At 46.1% G+C, this 17155-nt stretch overlaps 1 protein-coding gene across 3 annotated transcripts in view; it reads left to right on the top strand.

Moving 5' to 3' along the window:
• helz2a (helicase with zinc finger 2a) overlaps positions 1–17155 on the top strand; it is a 192760-nt gene that overhangs the window by 93573 nt on the left and 82032 nt on the right. For all 3 annotated transcript variants that reach the window (XR_015080626.1, XM_086005343.1, XM_086005342.1), the window contains exons 7-9: positions 403–1032; positions 2878–3667; positions 8341–8416. Coding sequence is in view for 2 of the 3 variants with exons in the window: in XM_086005343.1 (XP_085861469.1) it covers positions 403–1032; positions 2878–3667; positions 8341–8416 (1496 nt within the window). In the remaining variant the exon portion in view is untranslated. The remainder of the gene's footprint in view (positions 1–402; positions 1033–2877; positions 3668–8340; positions 8417–17155) is intronic.

Raw genomic sequence — 17155 nt, 5'->3', positions numbered from 1 at the left:
CCCACCCTCTCCCGATCACTGCCCCACCCTCTCCCGATCACTGCCCCACCCTCTCCCGATTACTGCCCCCATCCTCTCCCGATCGCTGCCCCCCTTCTCCCAGGACGTACCCGAGGGCCACTGCTGATGACGCAACAGCCCGAAATTGAAGTCCTCTTCGCCGGTGAGCTGGCTGGGGATGCCCAGCAGGTGTCTGCAGCTCGCTAGTCTCATTTAAATGAGGCCCAAGGCCCATTATTGTTCCCTGCACCCAATGCGCGCAAACCAATTTCTAGGCCGTACTTTTTTCTGGTGCTGTGTCAATTTTCATAAGTGCACATAGCTGTAAAAAGACCATCAGAAAACAAAAACTTCTAGTGTATTAATCTTTTTAAACACAACTGTCAAATTTCTTTTTGATAGGCTCAGTCTACGGGTGACCATTTCTATCAGTGATATATTGGAAGATACGACTGAAGGGTTGATGATTGCACAACCTGGAGAACTCTTTGCCGTTGTTCCAGCCCCTCTTGCTCTGACTAATACAAGTGAAGGCTTCCTGTTCAAGAGAGCAGTTAAAACTGTGCTGTTAGCATCAAACCCTTCCTTAAATAATGAAGTTTATGAGGCTGCCATCATTGGTGCGGCTACCACTGAAAATCGCATTGCTCTAATGCTGTCACCACGATGCTACACTGATCTTGCTTTCCACAAGGGAAGCTGTCACAGCGTAGAGATTCAGTTCCAATTAGACCGGCTTTCCTTTTGCTTCAGACATCAAGCTGTGGACATGCTTCCAAACAAGCAGATTATTTTCCCAGACATCGCTACCTGTTCCATTCCTCAGTTTACTGATGCTATTCTGACTGGAAACCAAAAGCAACGCGCTGCTGTTGCCTTCATTGCTGGACAAACTTTTGGAGAAAAGATAGCCCCCCCTCTTCTAATTTACGGTCCTTTTGGAACTGGAAAAACCTTTACCTTGGCAACAGCAGCATTGGAAATAGTGAAGAAACCAGGCACGAGATTGCTGCTGTGCACTGACACCAACAGGTGAGTAGTGCATTATTTTGTTATTATCTGCTTTCTAACAGGAAAATACAGCAATTCTTTCATTAATGAAACATTTAACAACTTCAGAACAGCACATAACCTTTCTCAATGAACTCCAAGCTCACGATTATTGTTATTTTCAAAGTTTTGGCTGGCGATATTTCACACAGTGAAAATAACAATATGCACATGAAACATCAGCAAAGCACCTTCATTCAGCACTGTTGTTAAAAGCACAGTTCCAAGTATACAGTCAGTCAATCTCTTTCACTTCATATTGTTCTTACTAGTACCTGTATTCTGGATAAACAACTAAGAAGAATTAGATTACCTCTCCCATTCCTCAAGTTCCAATGTAAGACAGTCAATGCCAACTATATTTTTCAGCCAGCCTCCATGTATGTTCTCAATGGTGTAACTGGGAGAGATAGAGAATTATGCACTGCCCTCCATTGCTGTTCGTGCTAGACTTCTGGCATCAACATTCTTAATGTGAGAGTTATTCCAGAACAAAAGTTCTTATATTGGGTATCTTTTATTGGGTAAAGCAATAATCAAAATGATTAAATCAAATTATTAAACGTTTCCAAAACTAATTTTTTTTTAACAGAGGAAAATATTCTCTAATTTTCAACAGGAAGCTAATGTCTGCTTCAGGAATAATCTAACTAGGCCAAATAATATTTAAAGAAGAGACTGAGCTAAGAATCCAACAAGGTTTTATGATTAAGATAACTCTGGAATGACCAACAAGGGGTAGATTTTCTTGTTATTGTGCTTGGCATCAAGCATCACCAGGATGCAGCACAAAGATAAGTGTACAGGTATCTCCCTTTATAATATTTAGGGTTGCAGAACAGTTCTGTACAATACAGCTCAATTTTAAATTCTTCTGAAGCCCAGCATGGATAGTGAGTGATTTCTGAATGATCTCTGGTTTTGCACTGTAGGATGGTTTATGTGTAGAGACTAATGTTGCCCCTAAGGTGCAGGGTCATGCATCAATTGGGAGGTCCCACGCAGGCCGCTCACAAGCTGTTGCTGCTGGAAGATACAGTGCAGCAAATATAAAGGGACCGCACATGGAACAAAAACTAGAGGGAACATTGGTAGAGAGAGACTCTAGTTTATTAGAGTATTGCTCATGAACAGTAAGTGTAAAAGGTACTTTTGAAAATGGGGTATAATTATAATAAGACGCTCACTAAACTTAATATTACAAATTAAAACTCTTGTCAGTTGATAGATTATTGAGTCTCCTTGTTCCTATTGGGTAAAATAATGGAAATTAATGTGGAGCAAAATCATTTATTTGTAGAATGGGAAAAGTCAACCAATCAACATCTGATTAACAACTGATTGCTATTAGAAACCTGCATTTTTTAAAACGTTGAGCATAAAGTATGTATAGGGTTGAAAATGATCAGTTGTTTAATAAAATTGGAGCAATTTTGAACTTAGGCCCTAAGCTCTGGAATGCCCGGCCTAAACCTCTCCGCCTCGCTACCTCTCTTTCCTCCTTTAAGATGCTCCTTAAAACCTACCTCTTTGACCAAGCTTTTGGTCACCTGCCCTAATTTCTCCTTACTTAGCTCGGTGTCAAATTTTTTGTCTTATAATACTCCTGTGAAGTGCCTTGGGACGTTTTACTACGTTAAAGGTGCTATATAAATACAAGTTGTTGTACCCACAGCTAATGATTAAATAGAATGATTGGTTTAATTCTGGAGTATGAAACCATATGCTTCAAAGTGGATATGTACACTTTTAAAAGTTATCAAATACCTTAAATAAAGTGCTTAGATCTAATTAATGAGCTCATCATTGTTTGCCTTGTCATTTCAGTGCTGCAGACTTGTACGTCAAGGAATATTTTCATTACCATGTCTGTTCTGGACATCCTGAAGGAAGACCCCTGCGAATGAAATATGCGAAACAAAACCCCATTCATACTGATGCCATCACAAAACAATACTGTTTATATTCAAACAGTTCATTTATAAAGCCTGACAGAAGTACCTTGGAATCATACCGTATAGTGATCACCACCTGCATGGAGGCAAAATTGTTTTCTGAACTCAAACTGCCCCTTGGCTTTTTCACACATATTCTGATCGATGAAGCAGCTCAGATGTTGGAATGTGATGCACTGATTCCACTGGCCATAGCAGGCAATAAAACACGAATTGTCCTGGCAGGAGATCATATGCAGGTGACACCTAAGCTTTTTTCCATCGAAGATAGCGAGATGGCAGACTACACCTTGCTCAATCGTCTGTTCCAATACTATCAGAAGGAAAAACATGACAAGGCATCTAAAAGCCGCATAATCTTCAGGGAAAACTATAGATCTGTAAAAGAGATCATTGACTTTGTGTCAAAGCATTTTTATGTGGGAAAGGTCGATGCCATTCAAGCAAGTGGAGGCGTTCCATGTCACCCTGTGTTCTATCCTCTGATGTTTTGCCATGTTCATGGGAGCAGCAGTTTCAGCTCTTCCAAGTTATCCTGGTACAATGAGACCGAAATTCTCCAAGTTGTTGAAAAGGTAGTCTCTATTCTGAAAAACTGGCCCACGGAGTGGGGCGAACAGGATCCAAGGACAGTTTGTGTTGTGTCTACCGAAGGGTTTCAGGTAATACAGCTTAGCGTATATACTGAAGCCACTTAACAACTTGTAATGGAATAAGGTTGCCTTGAAAGGAGCTTTTTGGGAGTAGATTTAAGTTTCTGGAACAGCCAGGAATAGCCTGTGGCAATAATTATGCCTTTGTGATGCCAAAAATTTCTAACAGGGCCAATTTACACCGGTTTCTGCTGGAGGAGTGCCCACTCTCCCAGTGGCAGCCACGTGCAAGTGACAGAGTTAGTTCTATTCTGTGAACTCTGCCTTTCCATCCACCTTTGAGAATGTGTGACACTGTTTACAAGGCATGTTCATCAAGGCAGAACTACTTAGTTAAGGGGACATTGAGCAACTGAGATTGTTTGTGGAGACTTTTACCATTTCTTGGGACTCCCTGCAGGTATTGGGGAAAAAAATCACTGTCATATTCGGGAAGCTTTCTCTTACATTTTGCATTACCCTTGGAAAGCATTCTATTTCAACACAATTATTGAGCTAGTATCTGAGAACTGCACAGTGGGTTTCCCACTGGGAATTCCACTTAATAAGATCTATATGCAGGTGTTGGTAGGCTGAGGGGTAGCAGGGAACTATAAGGAAAACTAGATTAATCAGGCAGCACCCGAAAAGAGCCAGATTATTCTAGCATTACCCATCTAGCAGGATCTATAGACTCAGATGCACTTTACAAAACCTTTCCCAGGAACTCTGTCTCTCAGGAGGTTGTGCTTCAGTCATAAAGCTTTGGAGGAGCTCTGTCTGTTGCTGCAGTCAGATCTCCAAACAAGGTACACCATAAGGCAAAGCTCTATCTGTGGCAGAGAAAGGGATCACAGCTCTCAACTTTTATGCCACAGGCTCATTCCTGGGAGCACAGGGTACTTTTGTCAATTCAGTCTCAATTACAATAATCTCTTTATAATTTCAAAAACCAACCTAATACATGCACAAGCATAACTATCTCTGAGTTACATCATCACATAATTATGGCTATTTTGCAAGATCACATGGTCCCTTTAAAAGCTTTAGTTAAAGATGCTTTGCATGCAGTTCTATGTTGTCACAAAATCCAAGTTACATGAAGCTTAATTTAGAAGTTTGTATACCATTAGTCTAGCTTCAGTGTATTATCTGCATCCACTGCATTGAAATATCAGTTAACTAAATTGACAAACATGCAACTTTTCTATCTGTTATATTTCAGCGGAAAGCATGCTTATTGTATCTTGAGGCAGCATTAAAGGTTACAGCAGGCTCTTTATCAGCTTTCTTGTGATCATGTTGTGTAAACATTTCCTTGTTGCTGTCTGATGCAACAATTTTCAGGCTCCAAGTCTAACCAGGTCACGTTCAGTTAAACTGTTCCAAATTTGCCTGTGATATTATTTAGAAACTCAGCAATTAACTGGTGTAGTTCTTTGTTCCATGAAAGACAGAGTTTAAATTCTCTGTTAATTTTGATTTACAATTGCAAAACATCCCCCTGTGAGTCACATGATAGGATTATCCTGCAGTGAGGAAATTGACAAGTCATTTAGCTTAGTTTTAGTGCTATTGTTAATTATTACCAGCAGTGTGTTCATTTATTTTCTACATAGAATACATTTTTTCCCTGCTCATCATAGTGATGGATATGATAGCCCACTCTTGTCTTTTGGTGCCCGTGCCTACATTTTCCAATTGGGTTTGGAAATGATATAATTGAGGTGTTTAAAATGTTATATGGATTTGATAGGGTAGATACAGAGGAACTATTTCCTGCGGGAATCAAGAGCAAGAGCACATAATCTTAAAATTAGAACTAGGCCATTCAGGATCGAAATCAGGAAGCACTTTTTTACATAAAGGGTAGTAGAAATTTTGGAACTCTCACTCCGAAAAAGGCTGTGGATGCTGGGACAGTTGGAGCTTTCAAGACTGAGATAGATAGACTTTTGTTAGGTAAGTGTATCAAGAGATATGAAGCAAAGGAGGGAAAATGGAGGTGAGGTGCAGGTCAGCCGGGATCTAATTGAATGGCGGAGCAGGCCTAAGGGGCTGAATGGCCTACTCCTGTTCCTAATGTTACTATGTTATTTCACAGGGCTTCACTGCCCTCATTGCTGGTCAGACGTCTACTTCCACACATTTTGAAGACATACTGAAGGGCTTCCCAATAGCTGAGGCATAGCTGGAGCCATCATGAAAGAGGCTGCAGTACCTCTGAGCAACACACATCTGGGCTGTCCAACTCCCTGCTGCTCAGATGACAGTACATGAACCAGAAAGCAGTCAAGAGCTGACAGCCACCACAGCAGTAGATGTGGTGGAAACAGTTGCAGGGCCATCTGATGACCCAGCACAAGGAGGGAAAGGGCTATCTCAATTCCAAGAAACTCCCACTGATACTGAACAGCCAACCTCCTCACTTTTTCCTGCTACTGGGGGAGCACCTAGGAGGATTAAAAGGTACTAATGTGCTGAAGATTCATTTCGCTACTTCATTGTGCACATGTAGACAGTACTGTAATGCAGTCGGTGGATGTGGCACTTAGCTAGAGCCTGCTGGATAACTGCAAAGGTATTTCAGCAGTGATTTCTTCTGACTGATGGTCAGTGTCTTGCTCTGCCCTTGACTGCGGGTCGGTCTCCACTTCCTCTACCTGCTCCATTGTTAGGCATCTCTGGATGGCAAAGTTGTGCGGCATGTGGCAGTCTATGATAATCCTGGAGACCCTGGTGAGTCTGTACTGTAAAATGTTTGATCCCTGATTTGCTGGGCCTGAATCCATAACTTTCATACAGAAGCCAATGTACTGAACACTGAGTCAAATTGACACCGTTTAGCACGGTAGCTGTTAATAATCCTGAGAAACGTAAATATACGTAGTCAGTCCTTGAAATAACTTAGCAAGGGAGGTTGTCAAGGCAAGTCAAATCTCTTCATATGGAGTCATAGTCAAGTAAAATTTGACAATATCTTGAAGAGAAACACACCATTGGTTACAACTTCAGGGATAGCGGGAAGGCAGACTAGATGAGCCTTTAAGGGCTAATTTTGATGTCCCTTGCTCCCTGGGAAATACTCCAAGGTCAGGCAAAAAGGACAAAAACCCATGTTACCAGGTCTCTGCACCTTTCACTCTATTCCAAGATTTCTGGAGGGAGGGTATAGGAAAATTAGCCTTTCCCAGTGTTGAGCCTTCCTTTGTTTCTGAATACTTCAGGATTCATGCACTGTGACAATCACTTCTTTGTCATTTAAAAACGATAGTAACGAAATAAAATTGCTGCAGTAATAGAAAATTGATTAAGAGATTATTATACATTAAAAGTAGTGAAGTACATTTTTTAAAACATTTATTGTTGGCCCAATTCCTAACCCTCCCAATACACAGACACTGATAATACAGGAAGATGAACTCAAACCATCAAAGCCTGTTAATCTAAATCAGGCAGATTAATGAACAAACTAATACTGTATTACAGTATATCCTTTAGGGCCATGGGTTCAAACTGATGAAAGATAAATTTAGAACTGATGTCAGGAAGTTCTTTGCACAAAGTGACCAACATGTGGCTTCTGGGTAGGGTAGTGTAGTGACGTCATTTGAGAAACAGTTGGGTTGTGTTATGGAAACTATAGGCTTCATTTCAATAGAAATAAATTGGGGCAAATGGCCTTCCTTACCTGTCTCTATCTTGACATACTGATTGATGGGGCCAGGAGACTATCTTTAAATTGCCCCCTAACTGTTTCTAAGAGATAAATAAAAGTGTTGTGCAGTGAGTTGCTGCTGAGTTTACCTTTCTGCCTGTGGAGATACACATGGCCTTAGTTTGACAACCACCCACATAGCATGATTGAAATTGGGAACTCGCCAATAGTAATTGCAAAGGCACCCTACTCTCTGTAAACTCCAAGGGGGAAAAATTCAGTATCGCCCCGTTTGGGGCGCCATTATCGGCCGTGCGCAAAGTTTAGCGCCTGGCGCTAATTATCGCCTCCGACAGCAAACTTGGCTTTTATCGCCCCTGGAGGTGATTGGAGTGCTAAATCAGGCCTGTCTTAAGGCGCAAAGGCCGAGGAGTGAGGCGCTACCTCAGAGCGCTGGCAAAGCAAAGAAGGGCAAATCAAAATGAACCTGCAAAGTGCTGCTCAGTACTCAAAACTCCTTCACACAGCATTGAATCTCTCCAGAAGTCTCTCTCTCTCTCACAGAATGCGTGGTGCAAAAATGTCACCAGCAAAAAAAGGCAGGAAGCAGTCGCCTTTAATTAGCACTCCCCCAGTCCCTTTCTGACAGCAAAACGCTCCCCTCAACCTGTCGTTGCTAGTGGCAGGCGGTAAGGCAGGGGGCGCCACTCAATATCCGGTCCGGGGCGCTAACAGGGCATTGCGCACTCGACTGACGTCACGATCTGCCGGCGCAGGAGATCGTGGCGGTAGTGTTTAGCGCCGCCGCAAAATGTCTAGTTAATTTCGCGAGCGGCGCAAACATCGCTGCGCCCGGGCGCTAGTTGCTTTGCGCCCCAATTGGCGCCCTCTTAAGGCGCTAACGGGAGGTGCAAACAACTGAATTTTCCCCCCCAAGATTCTCCATTCTACTTAGAAGGATTTTGAATTTATTTCACCCAAAAAAACAAAATGCCACTAATTTGCACATTTCATTTAATATTTGCTTTCAAAATGTTATTTTCAGGTTCAGTGCTTGAGGCAAGAACTCAGGAAACGTGGACTCACAAAAGTAACTGTAGAGAATGTCTTCAATATTCAAGGTAGGCGCATTTACAGCCAGTTGAACTTTAAAGAGCTTTTAATACATTTTTAATGCTGTAACTGCATTTGGAGTTTCTCCCTCCTGTTGAGAAATCACTTCCGTTTATACTGTGAGGCTGTTTCACTAACAGGAGCAAGGAAAATCTTGTGGCAGTGTGGTTCTAAAAAAGAGTTGTAAACTATTTTAATAATTATAGAAATCCGCGAGTGTGTGTGTGCACGCAGTATTTTTGTCCCTTTTTAAACTCTTTTTCAATTCAGATCTGTGCATATAACTAGAAAAGACATATTTAAGATATCCCCCATTGAAGATGGGGTCCAAAATAAAAATTACAAGGTGAAAGGTTATCAGTCACTGGAAATTCAAGAGTAGAGCCTGCCAGATTCTATACTACAGTAATTAGAATTCTATATTTAGAAAATACTTTTACATTTCCAACATTTATACTGGTATCTGGGAGCCTAATCACCTGGACGTTAAATTCTTGTGGTGAGGTTTATTTGGCAGGCATTATGCAGGGTGTACACAGCGACTGCCCGAAGAATTCAGCATGGGAACCGATCGATTTTGGTCCTGGGTCCTCATTATAACGTGGTCGCTGAGCTGCCAATGCAAAACTAGTTCCCCAATAGGCAGCTTGCCAATCTGAAGGCAGGAAATCGGGCAGGGTGGCCGGCTGTGAACCTTAAAGGGCTGGGTTGTTAACCTTGGAAATTAAAAGAAGCAGAACTTTGATCAACATATGTGTAGAACCAACAGCAGCAACAACATTTGTTCTTTCCTCCCCGCGCCTCCATTTTTTCCCCTGGCTCTGTACTTGCTTAACAACTGTTCAATCTCTAACTTCTCCCAGTTCTGACAAAAGGTCATTGACTTGAAATGGTGGAGGTTTTTAACCCTCCCTCCCCCACAAGAAGGGTAGGGGGTAGGGTAAAATTTCAAAAGTCTGAAGCCTGACCCCAAGCCGCCTTGAACGCACTCACTTCCGATTTTAATGGAGGCGGGCTAGGGGACGGATGACTAACCTGCTCTCGTGATGTGGGTCAGTTATTTAAATATGCTCATGAGGCTGCGTGCTTCAAATTTTAACAGACTTTTGATTTTACGCCTCGTGCACGGGTTTTTAAAGTTTTGGGAAACCCGGCAACTGAAGGGAGGCAATAATGGCCAAATCCAGCTGGTAAGTGCCTTTCCAACGCTTCTTGTGGGCCAGAAGGAGCAGGAGTGCTTCCCCTGGCCCCTCAAGCAAACCTGCTTACCTCCCTGCGATCAACCTCCCTCCCTCTCCATGATTTGAAGGCCTCCCCTCCTACGACCTCGCAATCTCTTCAACCCCTTCATGATTTCCCCCCAACCCGCGATCTCTTCAAACCCCCCCCAGCCATCTCCCCCCAACCCATGGTCTCTCCCATAACCCGCAAGCTCTTCAAACCACCCCTCCCCCCCCCCCCAACGCATTCTCTCCTTCCCTCCCTCTCCGCTCCCCGGCTGCAGCCTTTTCCTGTAGGCCTTCCGGCTCAACAGCCAGCCTGCCTCTCAATCTGGCTGGCTGCCAGTTGGGAGATGGATAATTTTTTTTAATGTGATCCTAAATTCGTCAGGATCTCCGCGTTACCTGCATTTCCGCCAAGCTAACTTCTTTGGGATAATTTCATGAATTTGATATTCCAACTTCAGTATTTCCATTCCTTGATCCATTGTCACTGCTGCTGGAAGTACTTTAGTTACAATTCCCAATGGAAAGTAAAAAAAATTATGCCAACATAATTCAACAACAAAGAAACCATTTTTCCATATTTCTTCAGTAAGACATATAGGCCTAGAAATTCAGTATAGCCACTTTTGGGGCGCTAAAGTCGGGCGGCCGCTAAAGTTTGCGCCCGGCGCCAAGTCGCGCCCCCTTCGCCGATATTCAGTCGCATCGCCCCAAGAGGTTGCTGCTGCGCTATAACAGGCGATGCACGACTATCTTTAGGCGCTAAGCCGGCGGTGCTGAGCGATAGCCCTGAGGCTGGGCACAGCGCCGGTGCAGCGAGTTCTTGATTGACGGCAGACACTCTGGCGCCGGTCAGCTCTTAAAGGGGGAGGGTCGATTTGTTTGCCTGCCACGCCCTGCACACTGCAGCCCTCAACCTAGGCCTGACCACTTCAGCTTCACCTGCACAACGCCCAGGGCTATGGAGAAGGCCAGGGAGAGAGCGCAGCGCTTCAGCGATGGTGACCTGAGGCTGCTGGTTGGCGGAGTGGAGCGCAGGCGCCATGTTCAGAAGGTGGCAAGAGGCCGCTGCCCAGCGCCTACCGGAAAGCCTGGAGGGAGATCTCCAACAGGGTGTCTTCCAACAGCGTGGTTGCCAGGACTCCTGTGCAATGCCGGAAGAAGTTCAACGACCTCACTCGGGTTGTCAGGGTGAGTACCCTTTCCAGTGTCCTCCTCATCCTTGCATGTGCACCTCACTTTATGGGCAAAGGGACCTGAAAGCCCTAATGGCCAGCCCTCATCCAGCAGCTCTGGGACTGGCATGAAAATCACTTGCACATTCAGCACTTTACACACTGTACAAGCTCTTCGACCATGGGAGGCATTGCAGACAAGATCAGGGCTACACACTGTACAAGCTATTTGACCATGGGAGGCAGTGCAGACAAGATCAGGGCTACACACTGTACAAGCTATTCGACCATGGGAGGCAGTGCAGACAAGATCAGGGCTACACACTGTACAAGCTATTCGACCATGGGAGGCAGTGCAGACAAGATCAGGGCTACACACTGTACTTAGAGGCCGTCCTTTCCCTTGCAGGCCAAGGTGGCGCACAACCGGCGCAACCGAACTGAGACCGGGGGAGGCCGTCCTGACCTCAAAGTGCTCTCCGACCTCGACCAGCGTGTGGAGCGCATTATGGCAGGCCGGCTGATTGGCCCCGTCGCCAGTGGAGATGCCGACCCTGTTCTGGGCACCAATGGTAAGGGCATCACCTTTTGGACCTCTCTCGTTCCACTTGCGCATGAGATCACCATCCTTTGCCACTGTCCGACCAATGCGTTGAATGGCAGCACTCATGCCTCCCTCGCTGCCGCCCTGTCCTCACTCTAAAGCTACTCTTGTGCCTTCCTGCTTTCAGATGGTGAATCGCCAGGTGAGGAGGCGGGCCCTCAAGCTGCCACTGTCAGCCCTTCGGAAGACGAGGAGGAGGAAGAGGAAGCCGGCCCATCAGTGCCACCCTCAGCCGCGCCAGCCCATGGCGATGTAGGGGACACGTCTTCTCTGGAGGGGAGCCGGGGGGAAGGGTCGGAGGAGAGTGAAGCTCCGGGGCCCAGTGGCCTGCAGCAACGCGGGAGGGGTGGGGAAGCTCGGCGGACTTCTCCCCAGAGGGTGAGTGCGGCCTCCAGTCCTGCGACAGTCAGCGCAGAGGAGGTGCGCCTCCTAGAGGAAATGGCCGTCCAGGCTGAGCGCAGGCACACTGAGCTCATGGCTGCAGTGGCAAGGATGCCTGACTCCATAGAGTCTCTGTCAAGGAGTGTGCAGCAATTCGGAGCAGCACAGGCCAGGAGTCTGCAACAATTCAGTGCAGCACAGGCCAGGAGTCTGGAACAATTCAGTGCAGCACAGGCCAGGAGTCTGCAGGACTTCGCGGCAGCACAGTCGGCTTCTAGCCAAGTGCTCAGTCGTGCCGTCCATTCACTGGCTGGCGTCATGCGGACACAGACCAGGGCCACACGGGCACTAACTGCTGCCACCCTCGCTGGATCAGCCAGGCATCGCCAGGGCACCCGCCGTGCAGCAGCAGCCCAGCAGTCTGTCCTTCAGCTGTTTGCTGCGCATGCTGCAGTGCTGGCCCGTGCGAGTGCCACTGTATCAGGCGACCAGCGAGCACCTGCGATCTGCCAGGTTGGCACCATTCCTGCAGCCGACACTGCCACTCCGCCATTGCAGCTGCCACGAGCCGCTGGACAGACTGCTGCCGCCGAGCCAGAGTTGGAGCAGTCAGCAGCCGGCCACTCCAAGGCCAGAGCTGGTGCAGGCCGACCCCCAAGGGCATCTGCCGTCACGCCATCTGCCCCTCAGCAGCCTTCCCCCAGCCTTGCTGCAGCCACTGGGCTCCCATTGAGGAGGAGCTGCAGGGCGGGCAGGGGCCAGGCAAGGATGCGAAAGGCATCGCCCTTGCAGGGCAAAAAGTAGAAGGTATGCTCAAATGCCTGTTGTGTTTTTGTAAGGCCGAGACTGGTGTCTTTCTTTCTTTTTGTAAGGCCGAGACTGGTGCAGTTGTGTTTTTGTAAGGCCGAGACTGGTGTCTTTCTTTTTGTAAGGCCGAGACTGGTAGTTTTGTGTTTTTGGAGGGGGCTTCTCCACATGAGCATGTAATGTGGGAAGGGCAGAGGTTTTCAATAAATTATTGTTGTTAAATTGCACTGTTCATGGTTTTTTGGTTAAGTCCTGGTTGCCCTGCTTGGCTGAGGGCTTGTGGAGCGGCTACATTCATCTGCTGACATTGGCACAAGCCATTCCCTGAGAGGGGGCCTAGAACCGACGTTCAATAAGCCGGCGACGGGCGGCCCTTGCACTTTCTGCCTCCCTCCTGTGCTGGTCCTCCTCCTCCTCCTCCTCCTCCTCCTCCTGAGGTGGTCCTCCAATCTTTGGTGGCAGTGGCTGAGTCCTGCGGATTGCCAGGTTGTGCAGCATGCAGCAAACGACCACGAAATGGGAGACTCGCTCCGGCGAATATTGTAGGGCTCCACCGGAACGATCCAGACAGCGGAACCGTTGCTTCAGGACGCTGATTGTTTGTTCGATGATGTTCCTGGTCGCTTGATGGCTCTCGTTGTATCCCTCTTCAGCAGGGGTGCTGGGCGCACGGAGCGGGGTCATCAGCCAGGTACACAAAGGATAGCCTTTGTCCCCGATAAGCCATCCTCGTGGGTGAGGCTGTGCCTGGAACATGTCTGCCACAGAAGTCTGTCGCAGGATGAAGGCATCGTGGCTGCTGTCTGGAAAGCGGGCATTGACAGCTAGGATGAGCTGCCTGTGGTCACACACCAGCTGGACGTTCAGCGAATGGTAGCCCTTCCGGTTGCGGTAATCCTCGGCATTCTCCAGAGGTGCCCGCAAAGCCACATGTGTGCAGTCAATGGCGCCCTGCACCATGGGGAAGCCCGCGAATGCTGCAAAGCCCATTGCACGCTGTTGCTGCTTGGCAAGGGCCATGGAGAAGGAGATGAACTGACGTCTCCTTTTGAAAAGGGCATTGGTCACCTGGCGGATGCAGCAATGCACGGCGAACTGGGAGATGTTGGCAATGTCCCCAGTAGCGGATTGGAAGGAGCCGGTGGCATAGAAGTTGAGAGCCACCATCACCTTCACTGCCACCGACAGAGACGTCCTGCACCTCAGCTGTGGCTGCAGATCACCGCCAAGCAGCTGGCAGATCTCTGTGACCACGTCCCTTCTGAATCGCAGCCTCCGAACACACTGCTCCTCAGACATGTTGAGATAGGAGAACTGCTGGCGGTATACCCTGGGTGGGTAAGGCCTCCTTTGCCGACGCCTGTTGCCCCCTCTCCGTCTAGCCAGGGCTGCCACTCTCTCACGGCGTCTGTGAGCCCTTTGGATGTAATTGAGAAAGCCAGCGTTGACACCCATTGCAGCCCCCATAATATGCTGGCAAACAATGAGATGTCAATGAAGGCAAAGACTAGTGGAAAGCTGTGGCCTGAAGCCAGAAGTACCTGTCCGAGTGTTGGGCCAAAGCAGAAAGCTATCTACCTTGGTCTCTCTCCAAAGATCCGTTTCTCAAGAAGGAGTGCTGCGAAATGGCAGCCTTTTATAGTGCAGGAGGAGTGCCCTTTAATTTGCGCCCCCTGCGCCCCGCATCGGCTGAGCACCGTTCCACTCTAACAGTCGCTAGGGGCGCCAGGCGCACAATGGGGCGTTGCCACTGAAGTTCCGGTTCGGGGCGCACAAAGGGCGTTGCACGAGGAAATGATGTCATGATCTGCGCGCGCAGCTGAGCGTGCGCAAAGACTTTGCGCCGCCGCTAAATCTCTAGTGAAGTTGGGGCGAGGCGCAGATCGCGCTGCACCCGGGCGCTAGCCGCCTAGCGCCCGACATCTACTCCTCCTAAGGCGCTAACGGCTGGCGCAACCAACTGAATTTCTAGGCCATAGTATCTCTTGTTACAATTCTTTCTTTTTACATTTGTGAATAGGGATTATGTTGTGAGATTTTTTATGTCTCTTTCGCCAAGGTCACTGGCCCCCATCCGCTCTCTCCCCGCCTCCCAGTAAATATTGAGGTCGTTAACTCTGTTTCTCTCTCTGCAGATGCTGCCTGACCTGCTGAGTATTTCCAGCATTTTTTGGTTTGGTTTACATTACATGTTTGGTGTCTATATCTGTGTGGAAAATGCTGTTTTCAGTCCTGTGAATGGCTGACCACCTAAATGTAGTCATGAGAAACCCAGTTGCCATATATTCTCAAGCTATAGCTTAGGCAGTATTGCATAAAGACCACAGTAAGTGTGAAGTCAACAGCAAAAAAGGTAAACCGTTCTGTGTTAGCCAATAACACATAAAGAAACCATGGGGGTAGATTTTAACTTTTGGGCAGCCAACTGGTGGAGGATGCCGGCCGCACATTCGAGCTGGGAGCAAAGAGGCCACAGCCATTTTGAGGTCTGGATCTCATTTGAATAGAAGGGTCTGCGCAATATCAGGACAGCATCCGTCCGTCAGCAAGATAAGTCCTAGGCAGGCGAGTACATGATTGTGGAGTTGGGGAATCTGGAGTGGCAGCAACCCAGATTATTTTGTGAGGCAATCTTGCTCCTCCTGGCCCCATAAAATAATTTGAAACTTACCATTTTGGGCTCCTCTTCTGATGTATCAGCACTAAAACTGTGCAGTACTTATTCACTTCTGTCATAAAATTGCAATGGAACCCTAATTTGTGTAGTAAGAGGACCTGCCACCTTAAATAGGCAGGCACTCCAGGAGGAGGTCATGTGGTGGCTCTTGATATATTCCATAGCCCTGGGTCCTGCTATATTTACCTATATATTGGGTAGGTAAATGCAACTTCTGGTTTGTCAGGGATGACAGCTATATTTATGGAGGTTGCAGTGAGCCCAAGAAAGTATCTAGCGTAAAAATCAAAAGTACAACACAGTGTCACATATAGAATTTCTTTGTGTCATACTTTGATAAATACTAAAACAGGTAAAAGAAAACCAATCATTTCCAATGCATAAATAAACCTTCCCAACAATACAAATGACCTTCTAATTAACTTCAGAAGTCATACTTAAAAGAAATTCAAAAAGAAACACAATTTGTCCTAACTTGTTCAAGAATGATGAATCTCTAATTGACCCAGGAAGACACAGTAATTCCAACACAAATGATCTTAAAGGAACACACTAAGTTACACAGAACCACACATTAGCAACAAAATAATACATCCTGCATTACGTTGCAGAGTGGTCATATCCTTATAAAATAGCTCATCCTTCAACTGACCATGAGCAGCACCATACTAACCTACTGTTAATAAAATAATGTTACCACTGTTGGCACTATTGAATGTGGATTGTCAGCACTCAAACTATTACACTTGCTATTTCTTAAATGCTAAGTAACTTTAAAAATATTTTATGACATTAATTTTGGAGATTTTCATTTTTTCACCTCCCTTTGCCTGAGAAGGATTAATAAAAAATGTCCTAGTAAAGGATCCCCTTGGAATGAGTGATCATAACATGGTTGAATTTTGAATTCAGTTGGAGGGTGAGAGAGTTGGATCTCAAACCAGCGTACCTGTACTAATAATAAGCTTAAATAAAGGAGACTATGAAGGTATGAGAGCAGAGTTGACTAAAGTGGACTGGGAAAATAGATTAAAGTGTAAGACGGTACATGAGCAGTGGTGTACATTCAAGGAGATATTTCACAACTTTCAAGAAAAATATATTCCAGTGAGGAAAAAGGGGCGTAAAAGAAAAGACAGCCATCCGTGGCTAAGTAAAGTAATAAAGGAGAGTATCCGACTGAAAACAAGGGCATATAAAGTAGCCAAATCTAGTGGGAGGATAGAAGATTGGGAAGCATTTAAAAGCCAGCAAAGAATAACTAAAAGATTAATTAAGAAAGGGAAGATAGATTATGAAAGTAAACTAGCAAAAAATATAAAAACAGATAGCAAGAGTTTCTACAGTTATATAAAAAGAAAAAGGGTGGCTAAAGTGAATGTTGGTCCCTTAGAGGACGAGACCGGGAAATTAGTGGTGGGGAACATGGAGATGGCAAAAATGCTGAACAAATATTTTGTATCAGTCTTTACAGTAGAGGACACTAAAAATATCCCAACACTGGACAAACAGGGGGCTATGGGGGGGAGGAGCTAAACACGATTAAAATCACTAAGGAGGTGGTATTCGGTAAGATAATGGGACTAAAGGCGGATAAATCCCCTGGACCTGATGGCTTACATCCTAGGGTCTTGAGAGAAGTAGCGGTAGGGATTGTGGATGCATTGGTGGTAATTTTCCAAAACTCCCTGGATTCAGGAAAGGTCCGAGCAGATTGGAAAACTGCTAATGTAACGCCCTTATTTAAAAAGGGAGGCAGACAAAAGGCTGGAAACTATAGGTCAGTTAGCCTAACATCTGTGGTTGGTAAAATGTTGGAGTCCATTATTAAGGAAGCAGTAACAGGACATTTGGATAAGCATAATTTAATCGGACAG

This window comes from Somniosus microcephalus, chromosome 13, assembly GCF_052327205.1.
Source record: "Somniosus microcephalus isolate GS21.2 chromosome 13, FLI_Smic_1.0, whole genome shotgun sequence".
Taxonomy (NCBI): Eukaryota; Metazoa; Chordata; class Chondrichthyes; order Squaliformes; family Somniosidae; genus Somniosus; species Somniosus microcephalus.
Note: the sequence above shows the minus strand (reverse complement) of the source record. Positions and strands in the feature narration are given on the sequence as shown.